Source organism: Apodemus sylvaticus, chromosome 4 (genome assembly GCF_947179515.1).
Source record: "Apodemus sylvaticus chromosome 4, mApoSyl1.1, whole genome shotgun sequence".
NCBI lineage: Eukaryota > Metazoa > Chordata > Mammalia > Rodentia > Muridae > Apodemus > Apodemus sylvaticus.
In genome coordinates this window covers 11795621-11810690 of record NC_067475.1, presented here as the reverse complement: position 1 = coordinate 11810690, position 15070 = coordinate 11795621, and the positions used below count along the sequence as shown (strand labels likewise).

Here is a 15070-nt window from a genome sequence, read left to right as displayed (position 1 = left end):
AGATTTTCCACTCAATCTTCGCCATCAATTAACAGCACTGTTCAGGGAGCAAGCAGAGCGAGAGCTTGCTCTCGGAGGCAAGCTTTCTAGTAAAGGGAGCAGGGCTGCAGGGGCTGCAGCAACCACAGTTAATGGGAGGAGAGTGAGGGCTTCTGAGAGCTATTCAGGATGTTCTATTTGCTGAAACTCTAACAACAGGGCCCAGGATTAAGCAAGCTTCCTGTGGCAAGCAGAATAAAGAGAAAGAAAGCCACCCACTGCCCAACCAGAAGAAGGATTGGGGGTCAGGGAAGGAGTCCTGACTTTATTTGATGATGACAATCACTGAGAAATACAAACTATCTATAATTAACCCCCAGGCTTTCAGAATACCAGTTGTCTATCTTTTCATCAAGATCTGATAACTTCAGAGGGAAACTGTATTTAGAAAACTATATGCTTCTTGCTATAAATTTTGAACATGTTTTAAAAGTTGCTGAGTTTGCATAGCTGGGTTATTTTGTTGCAACACAAAGTCGATTATAATATAGCTTTGGTGTTTTGTTTTGTTGTTTTGTTTTGTTCTGTGGGAAGGAGGTGACATAGTCTTCTCCCTATACAGCTCGAGTTAGCCTCAGATTAACCCAGAATAGTCTGAACTTGTGATTTCCCCTTGCCTCACCCTTTGCAAGGTTAGAGATGTGTGGCTACACTGCCCAGCAAGAGAGTTTTAAAAATCTGCAATGGTATTGAACAAAGAAAACCTTGAAATGAATTCTCTTTGAAAATAGCCATTAATTAAGTTAAACAACCATATACAAAATATTTTGAAGTATATTTTATTCTGGAGAATATATTTTATTCCTCCTGTGGTAGGAATATCTCTGTCAACCAGCAAAAGCCAAAGGTAACATGCTATGGGGTCAAAGCTGAACTCAACAATACAAGCTTGATGGTAAGAGCAACCTTCCTGGGTCTTTGCTTCTTCCATCTGTGAAGTGCAAGATTCTATACTGCTGATCTCCAAGCCGCCTCTTCACGTCTAAAATTCTCTAACTCCTATCAACAATGAATAGAAAAAAACCTAAAAAGTACCCATATCCAACTTTTTTCATTCCAAATTTGCCATTTACTCTAATACTGGCTTCCAAGAGCTCAAGAGACTGCTGAAGACACATTTAATTAGCAATTTTTATTCTTATAAAGTTAAATGTTATCAGTAACCTATGTTTGTCCTTGAAAGACTGAAAAAGGGATAACTTCTACTACACAGATATATTATTATCTGCTATGAAAAGAAACAAATAGAGCATCTCTGGTTACATTGCCAAGGGGCAATATTATCTGACCCAAAGCACATAAAATTTCCTTAAGCCACTTTTCTTGACCCTGACCGTGCTGAGGCACTCCATCCAGGCCTGCAGTCTTGCAACCCTAACATGCCACAAAACCAAAACCAAAGTGAAATAATCACTGTGTTACTAAAAAAAAAAAAAAAAATTACCTGAAAATAATACAAAATAAACTTTCTCCAAATGAGATAGGATGAAGAGGGTGTTTCACTTTACATGACTGCTTCTTAACTGTTATTTTAAACAATAAAACAATGCATTAAGATGCTATTAAAATAATGTATCTGTGTAGGGTAAAATAAAAGTAGGGCAGACCAAGTGGGAAGAGTGGGGAATATTAAGGAGAGGCCAGGCAGCATGGCTGTTCAGGGATTTTTTTTTTCAAAGCAAATCATCAGATAAAAGGTCATTGCCAAGCATACAAATTGGGAATAAAATGTAACAAAATATAACAAGGCTCCCTGCATCCTGAGATACCGCCCCCGTTCTTTTCTTAATAAGGGTCATAAAGCTGAGCAGGATGCTGTTTCTGTATTTCAAACACGTTGTCTGGGTTAAAACAAATGACTGGCAATGACTGAAATCACTATCATGCAAATTCTGATTGCCTGACCATTTTAATAACCACATCTCCAGGATACATATCTCCTCGGAGAGGCTATCAATGGCTGACACTCCGGGACATGTCAGTCATGATTCAAGCCCACCCCAGACACTGAGTGAGAATCCTGGGTCTTCAGATTCCTGTGACTCACAGCCATGGGCAGTAAATACTAGCTGTGATTTTTAAGGTTTAGCATGACTCCCAAGAAATCCCAGAATCCTTCCTAACTAGGGTCCTGTCTGAATCACTGGACATGACCACAAACCACAGCCATCTAACCTTATAAACAAAACAAAAACAAAAAAAAACTAAACAGAGAGTTTAAAATCCCCGGTAGGCTCTCCTGAAGCAGCTGGCTTCAGTAAGACAGGAACAGCACTGACTGAATCTAACACCAGGCTGGGAACCAATCACTTTAGATCTTCACTATCTCTTATCTAAAATATTTAGGACTAGAATTAGTCCTGATTTCAGAGTCTTTCAGGTTTGAGACCATTTCCAAGACTTTAGGGCAAAAGCCACAGGCAACAACAAAAACAGAGCATTGTACTCAAATGTTTGGATTTTCAGGAGAGGGGTGGCCTACCAGTCCTGCAAAAAAAAAAAAAAAAAAAAAAAAAAAAAAGAATAAAAACCAGCGGAAGATGGGCTTGGAGGAAGACTGGACCTTATGACTGAGCCACAAATATACCAGTTAAACAGAAACAGATGATAACAAAAGGACAGCTAACACCTTAGAAATATGCAAGGAAATAAAAGAATTTTACATGGCTCTCCTTTACAAAGTAATCCCTTCCACAAAACAACTGTATTATCCAAATCTATTTTGTTCCAGGAAATTCTTTCTTTTTAAAGCTGAAGGATTTCTAAGATATGTTGTCTTTGAGCTCAATTTTAAATATTTACTACTTTAAAATTATTTTAATTATTTTTAAATATTTAACTCAGACAGTCACAACTTCCCTCCCTATTACCTTTCTTAACAGTCTATCCACCCATATGTTGCATAAAGCCAAATCTTGATTTTTTTTTTTTGAGGCTCCATGCAAAAAGAAATCTCTTCAAAGCAAGGATAAATCATTGAAAATAAAAAAGTTTCTATGCTTGATTTTTCTGTTGTGTTTGTAACAATTGCTACGATAATCTGGTTTTGACTTTATATCAACTTTAACCACACAGAGAATTGGGTCAATATTCACTTCATTTTACCTAACTAACTTCAGAATTTTGGGGGCTAAACATGTAATGTGGCCCAAAGTAGAACATTTGCCTAGCGTGAACAAAGCCCTGGGGTCAACCCTGAGCAGTGACGAATTTCAATTATAAATACTTTAGACTCATGGGAAAATGCAACCGAAGAAATATTTAAGACACTGATGTAAGAGGTTTTTAGCATAAAAATGGGGGGAAATGAGAGGAAAACAGCTACAAACCAAAGGGAGTAGAAGCAAGGCAAATGCAACAAAATCAGGGTAGTTATTTTGCATTTAATTGGTGTCTTATTATTTTATAACAAAATCTTCTCATTTTAAATTTTTCTAGGAATGTGTCCCAGCAATATAAACATTAAACTACCAGGCAAACTAGAAAATATTTTCAAAAAAAAAAAATGCCATTTTCAAACTACCATCAATGAATTGAAGTCACCAGAAAAGAGACAAAACCAAGGAGAAGTTCGCATCGAAATTCAACGGCTTGACGACTAAGTCTAAAAAAATGTTTTTATCCTCATAACTAGTCCCCAATTTAGAAATTCAGAAAGAAGGCCTTTATTTAATTCTGCATCACTGCTCATAAAGTATACAGACATCAGCATTCTCTTAACAACATGTACCCTCTTATAAAAGGCAATTCCGTGCCTATGTCTCCGACTAGTCAGAAGTCTAGGATTCCAGCCTTAGGAAACAAGTCACCACACAAGAAATATTTCTTATAAAGGTATTTATCTAGTTAATACCTAAACAAAAAAAAAAAAATTAAGAACAAGTGTCTGTTAAGCGAAGGTTAAAGGTTGATGGTAAACCTTTTTAAATGTATAGACGATGAATTTTATAACAGCTATTTAAGGCCATTATCTCTATAATAGATGCAAAATGAATTTAACTTTGTTTCATACATGATTTTGTATTTATCTACAACATCTCTATGTACATTGTAGAAAATAAAAATAAGATGTGTCTAAGGAAAATACTATAAAAGGTTCTAAGTGTAAACAATGTTACATTGTTATCGTGATTCTTTTTAATTATCTTTTCTCACAAAGATGTGTTGTGTTTACTCAGAATAAAAGCGGGGAGATGCTTTTAAGAAAGATAAGCTCTCAAAGCAAGAATCATGGCGGACATGAAAGTCAGAGTCAGGAGAGCCCCACGCAGATAAGAGGGGATTATAAATGTTGTTTGTGCTTCCTGGAGCGAAGATAGGGAATTCCGTTCTCAGCTTTGCATTTTAGCCACGAGATCCCAAGGCCGGGACTAGTATTCTCTTGGAATCACTTCAGTCAAGTTGACAAAAGGAGTTCAGAGGCAGGGTTGAAAGATGTCAGGAGATATTCACTAATCCACACTGATGTCTAATACATGTAGCCTGTATGGCTGTCATATGTCATTCTCTGTCACGCAGAGGAGGTGAAGAGAAATGAGAATGCCACAGGGTAGCGAGCATATGTTCCAGGGAGACACTCCCTTAGTAACACGGAAGATAAATCGGGTTTGCAAGGCATACCGGGGACTCATTAATAGTTATGTTCTATCACTCCTAGTATCTTTTTCTCAAGATTTTGCGACCCAACTCTTCGGTAGATTTTAAAGCAAAAATGAACGTTAATTTAAAAATAAGGAAACTGGCTCCGCAGAGCTGAAGCAAGTGAATAGCAAATAATGAACAGAATGGAAGGCCTCCAAAAGGATGGTGCTCCAATGCTCGTGCGTCTCATAAGGTACCCTGGATATATTATTGATTATTGCCAATGTAACAATAAAGGTGATAAATGCCTAATTTGCATGTAAAAAAATCAGTATTTCTAAAATGTACTTTACTTTGAAAAAAATCATAACATCTATAAATATTTGGTACAGTCTTTTCCAGCAGAAAATTAAAACTTGGAAAGTACACATCGCCAAGGACATGCATAATGTTAGTGAGTTAGGGGGGTAGCTGTTGTGATGGACATACTGATTTACCATATGTTTTCAAAAGTCATGGAAGGACTCATCAGTGAAAGCAAAGATGACCTGAACAATATTTTTGCCACATCAGAGAAGTAAAAGTGGAATACAACAGAAAGTCAGAATTAAAGGTAAAAAAAAAAAAATCATGTTTGTGATTTTAGTCTCCAGTTAGGAAACAGTCTACACTAGCTGTGAGAACTAATAGATACAATGACCCACATAGGGGATTTTTGGAGAGGTACCCCTGCTCCTTCCTGCAGCAGCAGCATGGGTGGCTCAGAACAGCCTGGAACTCCAACGGTTCAAGATAGCAGTGTTTCCTGCACTGACATGCACAGAGCAGCCGAATAGGCCGACACACATGCACTTAATTACAAGCAAAATAGATGTGCCAGAAGTAGAGGTGCACACCTTTAATCCTAGCCCTTGGGAAGCAGAGATGGGTGGATCTCGGAGGTGGAGTCCAGCCTGTTCTATGTTAAGTGAGTCCCAGGACAAGCAGATCTATGTAGAGAGACCTTGTCTCAAAAACAAACAAGCCCAAATGACCCAAGTATACTATTAAGGAAGTTCTTCAAAGCACAAGTGCATGTGCCTAATATTTTAATTTATGCAACTATAGGTCACATTCAGAAAAACAATATATCTTGAGCTAGAAACTAAGTAACTGTGCTATACATCATATTCGGATATGACCCTGTCTTGTACAATTTATAAGTGGAATTAAATTTACATTTTTAAATCACATTATACATCATCACCTATGGAAAACACTGCCACAATGAAACTGCACACTCACAAGGCACAATAAGGACAGTGTAAGGTGCCCTAAGAGGAGACAGAATTAAGTGCTTGCTTGCTTAACAAGTAAAATAGCATCAGTCTGCAGTAAAAATATAAATATGGGGAAAAAGGTAAACGCTTTTGTTTTGAATGGATGCTAATTTGCCCAATCTCTGAGTTTAAACAATGGGGTTACATTAGCTATGCAACGAGCACAGACACAATTCCTATTAATTTAATGGGAGTTATGACTTCCATTAAGTTTAATAGGAGTCATACAGCCAAATCCCCATGTACCTTGCTGGAAATTCATGTTTTAGACATCAACTAATCAAACACACTGAAATGAACAGAAGTAGGCTAGCACGCTAAGCTGCGAAATCGAACATGGCTTCTGTAAGTCGGCTGGCTCAGGAGCCCTGCAGGCATTTCCAGGAAGAAAGAGAACAAGATGCCTCCCTGAAAACACCAGACTGAGCCTAGGAGCACCACGGAAATGCGCTCACCCCTAGCCGCTAATGGGATTTTGGCAATTTAGTGTAACTGCTTCAATTTTCCCCCTCTTCTCTTAGTTTACTGGCAAAACAGATGAAGACAAACAAACAATTATGCGCAAGGAGCCTGATCACCAGGATTAAAAATAAATAAATAAAATAAAATTCAAGATGCAAACATGAACCCCAAAAAAGCAAATGGTTTTACAGATTTCTGAATCACAGCAAATAAAAAAAAATTTGGAAAAACAAAATCACATTTTTTTTTCAAAATTAATTTCCAAACCTTACAATCCAAAATAGGACCATGAGTTGGTGACTATGACTGCCTAACCTGTGTGAGGACTGGGCACTTCTCACAGTTATCCAAAAGCTCCTAACCCGCCTCCATGACAATGAGATTTCCGAAGAATAACATTCTTCCCTGATGGATACAGACTAGCTGATTACTGGAAACCAGACATCAACAGGCAGGGACGTTCCCTGATTCTGGGAAGCTGACATGTTACGTATGTGCATGTGTGCATGCAGGCTCATGGTAATGCATATTTACTATATCATGTGAATTAAAGAACAATTATTCTAGTGATCTAAACTGTTTTACTCTCAATTCAGTTTAGCAGTGGAGAAGAATCATTTTTCCCCACAAAACTCAAGACTATTCTGAAATATTAGTGTACCAAAATAACTTTTCTAATTTATACCTATCCATAGCTACATATTAAAAATACCAGTTTAGTCAAATAGCATTAGTTTGAACAGCCATTTAGAAACTGGCTTTCAACTATATGCACCAGTATATTCTCAGATTTTCTTGATTTTTACAAAAAGGTGAATCTTTATTTGCCATTTGCCTTTCTTGCAGCCTTTTTCTTTGAAGCTGTGATAAACAACAATGTAATCTGAGCTGGTTAACTAGACTTCAGAGGCCTGAGGTCTAATGATACATTTATGGCATAAAGAACACGGCCTAAAACCCTATCATGGGCTTTGCTGAAGAACTGCTGTTTTTTGTAACCTGTCACTTGAGCGAGCCTTCATGTGTCTGACTTACGCTCGTCAGGGCCCCATTATATAGCATAATTTAATTCTCTAGGACATAAAAAGTCATTTACTTTTCTTCTTACGGATACATGATTCCACAGTGGGTCACTATGCTTATAAAAATTCTCCAAAATAATCAAAGCATGCCAGGTTCTCAACAGAACTAACCAGTAAAAGACAAGGTAAGCTCCACAGAACTATGAATCAATTAAATGGAAGACTTAGAAAACGTTTCAAAGTATGAGCTTCATGATACAGTCACTGTTTACAAAGAGATCCTACAATCTTCAAAGTATTGTATAGGAGACTTAAGAGAGCATTGTTGCTATTTTGGGAAAAAAAAAATCACAAGATAAACTGGCTGACAAACAATACACACAGCTAACTTTTCAAATAATTAGCTTTATTATCTTAAAACATTTCAAATGGGTATCGAATTTGCTTTTTGGGTACACACAGGAAGCAGTGAGGGCAGAGTTGAGTGGCACAGTAACCCCGGGTAAGCACAAGGACCTCAAGTCCAGCCCAGCACTGGGAAAATAATACAAACAACAAAAAGTACAAGAATTTGCCCAAGTAATATGTCATAGAGCCAAGAATTGTTTAGGTACTGATAGACCCCTCACATATCTGGAGGTACACCTCTTGTGGGTACTTATGCAGTCCAAATTCAAAACTACAGAGCGCCTCCACATTTCTTCCAAGGACAAAGCATGTCCACAGGAGAAAATAAAAGCCCTGGAGATGTAGATAAGGCCATGAACTTGGGCGAGGCACAGCTTGGTTGGGACCATCACCATTTTTCATCTTTAATGCTATGAAAATTCTTATTATTTGGATTCTACAGAAAGGGTGAAGAACTATAAAAACAGGTTAAATAATGCCAGGAATGGCTTGGCAGGCAGGTTCAGTCCATGGTACATCTCAGGGTGTCTCACTGCAATGGCCTATTGAACCCCAATGGATTCCAGTCCCCGTCCTCAGCAGAGGAACATGAGCTCCTGAGTTAGAGGCCCGCCGTGTGCATCTCTTAATCCCAAGAACACACACACACACACACACACACACACACACAAAAGGAAGAAAAAGAAAAACCATGAAGAAGCTTAATGGCTGAGAGTTGGAGTTCTACTTCTGTCCCATCGCCTGAACACCTAACTTTGATTAGTTTCTCAACGGGCATCCTCAGGTCATTATCTGATTTCTGGTAATAAAGGCGGCCAGTGTGTATGCAACTCTTCTAAGACAAACTCGTGAGCCGCCGCCTACATGCTCTAGCGGTGTGTGCTCACTGCGGCTACTCTTAAAGCCAGCAGTGTGAGTCCCTCCCAGGCTCTTTTCGTGCCAGTAGGAGGGAATTCCTTCAAAAGCAACGCACCCCTGGCCTGATGAGGCAAAAATGAAATTTCTCTTAAGAGCGGATATGAATCCTGACCTGAGAGGTGACGCTCCAAATAAAACGACAGCGTGTCATGAAAAATCCTCTGCACACCGCCCCCTACAGAGCGAAGCGACTGTGCTGGCAGAGGGCTCTCCATCTTGATTGGAAAATTTTTCATTATTGGACTAATGAGCCGTTGGTCCACACCTGGAATCTTTTTCAATGTATAAGAAACACTCAAATCTAACAGCAGGGATTCAGACAGTGTTTTTCCCAAAAAAACAGATGCAAAATTATAGACCATACATATGATTTTCACAGCAATCCAAGCCTGAGATTCCTATTATTAAACTCAGTTTCGGCCTGTTTATCATTATAGTACTAGTTATTCTAACATAATACACTTTCAGATTGCCTATCTTCACCTCTAAAGCAAAGAACTGTGTCATCTCTGAATTAAATACTAGCCTGCCTGTAACTTTCAAGTGAATGTGTGTGTGTGTGTGTGTGTGTGTGTGTGTGTTCTGGATATGGAACTATTTTCAACTATTTCTAAGTATGTTAATCGTTTAAATTACATTATTAAGTTTTGGTAGTATATCCAATGCAGGGACCAGGGAGAGCAGGCAGAAAACACAACTTTAAACCAAGTAATCTGCACAATTCCTTTTGAAAAAATGAAAATGTTGAGCTGGTTGGAAATTCTTTACAAACACAATGAACAATGGCTTTTCTAGAGTTGATAATGTAACTTTTCCCTATCAGGCTATTAATATGTCAAAAACTAGAATACTAAAAAGTATACATAATAAGTCCAGTGCTTTATTATATTGAAATTCAAAAAAAAAAAAAACTCCACTGTATACATAGATATTACCAAAAGATGCTTTAAAGTTACTCTGTTTCATGCTGAATACAAATACTGCCATGATCTCGTAGCTGGATTTTACTAGGTTGTATCTTCCAGCTTTGTCTAAAGAGCACCTTTGTGAGGATTTTTGGTTTTTTTTATTAAGTGAATAATAATGAGGTCTATAAATAATGGGTATCAAAAGATGCATTTAGAAACTAATAAATGATAGTTCTCACTATTTAGAATTTTTTAAAAATCCATGAAAAAATCCTAATTTTCTTTGAAAATTAGGTCTTTAATAAAAGCTATAGTCACAATTTATAATTTACACATTTTATAAAGAATGGAATTATAATTCAGTGGTAGAAATTTTGTCTTTCTTAAGTACAGGGAAAGTTGTTATTCTTCTAAAAATTTTGCACTGCAAAGAGTGAGCTGTGTATTCATAAATGAGGAATTTTATTTCAGATGTTGCACTAATATGACTCAGGCAGAATTGAGTACTAGGACTTCAAAAACAGAGTTTAAAAGAAAAGGCTAGTGAAAGGATTCAGGACAAAAGAATTCAAATTTTCTAGAATAAAGGCAACTGGCACATGTTGAGAATTATTTTATAAATTTATAATCTGATATAAAATACAAAATAAGGTATCTAGCTATCATTTTTTATACCAGAAAACAGTGTAATGAATGTAATTTAATCACAAAGAAAAAAAATTCAATACCCACTTTTAAAATAACAAAATAAGAATGTAGCCACTTTAACAAATAGCAAAGCAAATGGGATCCTTCAGGTTCTCCTGGGTTTTAGAAAAAATGAACATGTCTTACCTTCTGTATTCGGTGAGAAACTGATTATAATGATAAACCACAGACTTCGCATTCTGCAGCCAGAAGACACCATTATTGATCCCTTTAAATATTTTCTTTGTATTCCTTAATGAATCAGTTATAAATGCCCAGCTTCATCGAACCCAGCAGTCTGCATCATTGATCCTCATATCTGAAAAAAAGCAAACAAATCAATCACTTACTTTAAGACCCTGGTATGTCATCACAGCAAATGCATAAGTAGCAAAACTCCCTTCTCTCCATTTCTTAACTATGAAATACATGCTGATTGCATATCCACAAAGGTAACTGCTGCTACATACACAATATCTGAGACATGCTGAAAAAAAGCTCCCCAAATGTGTAGGCAAACATATGTATGTGTGTGTATGTATGTATGTATGTGTGCGTGCGTGTGTATGTGTGTGTGTGTGTGTTCTTTCTAGTAATGATAATACCTCAGGAAAGCACGGAAGCTCAGAAAATGGCTTGAGAGACAATACATCTGTCTCTCTATGACATTAACCTTTGAGCAAAAAACTAGCTTTAGAATATAGAAAAAAATCTCTAGATAAATGTATAAATACTCGAGCATTTGTTGATCACAGTAACAGCAGTATAATTTAGTATTTTGTGTAATGGATTACAGAGCTGATGAGGTCATTTTTTCTAGACAAAGGTAAATGGTTAATAACATGCAAGTTATGTTCATTTACTACACAGACAATCAAAATACCATCCCAAGCAGTACTTCCCTGCTAACTAGTCACAGAAGGAGTAGTTAGTTACTATCTCAAGACAACATCCTTTAAAGCCCTAGGTTTCCTAGCACTGCTTTCCTCTGAATAAGATGGGAGTTAAGATGAAAGTGGCATCACCAAGTCTACTGGGCCTGAATATATACCCAAAGACTGTGAACACTGTATCTTCAAGGGCATTGGGGGTTTCTTTTCTTTTCTTTTTAAGACAGCATCTAATTCTAGGTTATTCTGAAACTGAGGATCTTCCTGTCTCAACCTGAGCTCCTAGGATCACAGGGACAGCCCACTGGGAGCCTTCCAGACAAATGGTCTACTTCTGGTAGGGTAGTGTAAAGAGCCACAGAGCCTCACCATGCACACGAAATGAAGACAGCTCCCAAATACATCTGAACCTTCTGGTCCACCCACCCACAGTAAGGAAACCACTGTTAAAGAACCCCTCACAAGCTAGAGAGCTAGAGAAAGGACCCGAGGAGCTGAAGGGGTTTGCAGCTCCATAGAAGGAACAACAATATGAACCACCCAGTACCCCCAAAGCTCCCAGGGACTAAACCACCACCCAAAGAGTTCACATGGAGGGAACCATGACTCCAGATGCATATACAGCAGAGGATGACCTTGTTGGACTCAAAGGGAGAAGAGGCCCTTGGTCCTGAGAAGGCTAGATGCCCCAGTGTAGGGGAATGCCAGGATGGGGAAGTAGGAGTGGGTGGGTAGGTTAGGAGGGGGAGAGGGGAGGGGAGGGGTTGGGGGATTTTTGGAGGGGAAACCAGGAAAGAGGACAATATTTGAAATGTAAATAAAGAATATATCTTTAAAAAAAAAGGAACCCCTCACAAGCTGCAACTGTGAAACTGGTTATGTTTGCTGTGGGCAGGACTGGGAGAACCCAAGGCTAATATCTGCGAAACAAGAACTCTACTACTGAGCTACCAACCCCAGCCTTAACTGAAGAGTTTTAAACAGTGGGAAGTAATGTCACTTCTATTCCTTGCCTCTCTCCGATTGTACATATGACTCAAAACAAAGTCTTACTGATTTACATCCTATCATCGCTAACATATGAAAAATAACAGCCACCCACCATTCCCCTGCTCATCAAGTATTCTGTCACATCACCCGAATTCCTGATATTTGTTAGAAGCCCCATGTACCATGTTCTATTAGCAGCTCCCTCTATTCTGTCGTGATGCAACTTCAATGGAAAAGCGGTCAAAATCTAAATGGTTTGAAATATAACATTCATCAAACTACAAAGGGATTATCACAGCTGTCAGCAACAAATATACCAAAAAGGATGTAAGAAACAAATTACTCTGAATCTACTCTCTAGCATTTGCATATAAAAATCCACAGCGGTCTCAGATGAAAGGCGATGGAGACACTTCTATTATAAGGAATTGGTTTTATCATGCCTACAGGTTAAGGGATAGAACTATGTCTGTCTACACCCTTGTATATGCATATGTACACATCAGCCCGGTATTTTAGCTCTGAAAGGGTTTTTAGGTATGGCCATGACTAGGGGGACCCCTGGGGAGGAGACAGCTCTAAGAACACCAGCATACACTTCGCTCGGCTATCAAAGGAAAGAAAACAAAAACTAAGAGGTGAGGTGTTTCTTCCTCCTCTGAATTCAAATGACCCAGAAAAAAAGAAAGACATCAAGACTTAAAGAAGGCAAGACACTCCTCCATAGGCAGAACCAGCCAGCTCGCCCGATACCCTTCCCCAGGGTTCGTTAAAAGATAACCTGAAGTAGACTTGCAGTTTACCTTCCTGTGGCAAAGTTCTTGTCTCAAGACTGAAAGTTATTCTGCATTAGACAGATCAAAAGGCTAGGGCTCTGACACCCAACTCCTCATCACTGAACATTTTCTCACACGCTTCAATCTCCTCAGTCACCTGACCAAACAGCACAGAAAGGGATTCAATATGTGAATGATATGCATTCATTGCTACAACTAAAACTGAGCCAGCCTTTGGATGGCCCCGTGCTCAAGTAAGGAATTTTGTCTGTCCAAGTTTTCCTTCCAATGGGTTCTTTTCTCTCAGCGAGCTCTCCACACAGGCAGCATGCCCACTTGCACCACTCTGAAACTTGTTTCCAGTTTCTTACAGCGATCCAAGATCCGTCTGTCTTTGGTCACCCACTATTTGAAAGAGTCCTTGTTTGTGGGGAGAAAAGGAAGGAAGAAATCAAGAGCTGATGTCTGCCTTGTAGGAAACAGCTGCCAAGATAGGACAGCCTGTGAGAGGGAAAGGCAGGAGAAACCACACAACCAAGACCTCTATTGTGGTCTTTGGCCAGCACACTGACTTCAGAAGCAGATTTTGCGCAATGGGATCCCATGTACTCTTAAGGCTTGAGAATGTGAAATGCACTTTACAATGCACAGTCCACTTGACTGGGAGACCCAGTATAATTGGCTGTTTCTGGTAAATAGAAGATTCTGGAATGTATAAAACTGTGGATTATTTTATGCAAATAAGATAGAGTTCATCTGCCTGTGCAGCAAGGAAAAGAATATCAAATTTATTTTCCTCATTCTACAACCTATAAGGAATCACTTTCACATCAAATAAAATTATTTCCAGAAGTTCATACTTTGAGTGCAATTTCTGAAAACTAAGTCAGATTTTACTGCTGTGATCCAAATTAAAAACAACCCTTCACTGAACAAATGTTAATGAACACTGAAATACTTACACACCACAATCAGCTAAGAATAGAATGAATAAATAAATATGGTGACAGGAATCCAAAAAGCTTTGTTTCTGAAGTGAACTGGAGCCTAAGGAAACTCACAGGCATCCATGGGGCTTCCAGAGCAACCCTTCAAACTACCTGCAAACACCAACTCAAAGCACTGACACACGTCCTAGCATGCTGCTGAGGGCTTACAATCTGAACATACTGGAGACTGAGGCAGGTGGATTACCATTTAACGGTCTCCTGGGCATAATAGGTAAGTAGGTATGTAGACAGACAGACAGGTAGGTAGGTAGGTAGGTAGATAGATAGATAGATAGATAGATGATAGATAATAGACTGACAGAGAGACAGGTAGATAGATAGATAGATGATAGATAGATAGATAGATAGATAGATAGATAGATAGATAGATTATAGATGATAGATAATAGACAGAGAGACAGGTAGATAGATAGATGATAGATATTTAAAAGGCTGCAACCTTAAAAAATGGAGGCCAGGTAGTTCTCACAAAGCAAAATAAAACATAGGAAGAGAAGCAGAAACAGGGTACTGAATATCCTTCCAACAATCAAAAGATTACTTTGAAAAATACCTCAGATTGACTGCTTATTTGTGTTAGATTTTCAGAAAATCTTTTCCCAAACACATCAGAAAGCTTAGCACCGCAAGGGTAAAGAATGGACAGAGTGACACTGTGTAACAATTTATACTCTGTATCATATATCCTAATAAACCCGGGGCTCCTCGACCTGGCTGTAATTAGAATCTTCAGCACACGCCAACTGCAGATGGACAAGTTCTGTGTCATTCTCCAAATACGAAGATCCCAGCTATTTCATCCTAACTTGCTTCTGTGAACCGCAAGCCATTGTCTCCCCTGCCTCAGCTGTGACCTCTTCAGATCTACACATCCTATTACTGAGCCATGTAAAAAGTCAATTAACGTCTCCCTTACTAGGAAGCCTCTCCCAGCTGGGAAGGGACTTCCAGGAATACTGCTCAGCACCGCACATCCCAACAGCCCTGGACGGTTCAGACTCGGCTGTGGTCGGCAACCTGCTTTTTTGTTTAACAGCTGCAATAAACATCCCTGTGCCTT

The 15070-nt window shown here is 38.6% G+C and overlaps 1 protein-coding gene across 11 annotated transcripts in view; it reads right to left on the bottom strand.

Annotated features, from left to right (window-relative positions):
- The window catches only part of Adgrl2 (adhesion G protein-coupled receptor L2), a 175144-nt gene that overhangs the window by 128161 nt on the left and 31913 nt on the right, over positions 1-15070 (bottom strand). For all 11 annotated transcript variants that reach the window (XM_052178963.1, XM_052178962.1, XM_052178966.1 and 8 more), the window contains exon 2: positions 10492-10663. In XM_052178963.1, coding sequence (XP_052034923.1) covers positions 10492-10564 — 73 coding nt within the window. In that variant the 5' untranslated portion in view covers positions 10565-10663. The remainder of the gene's footprint in view (positions 1-10491; positions 10664-15070) is intronic.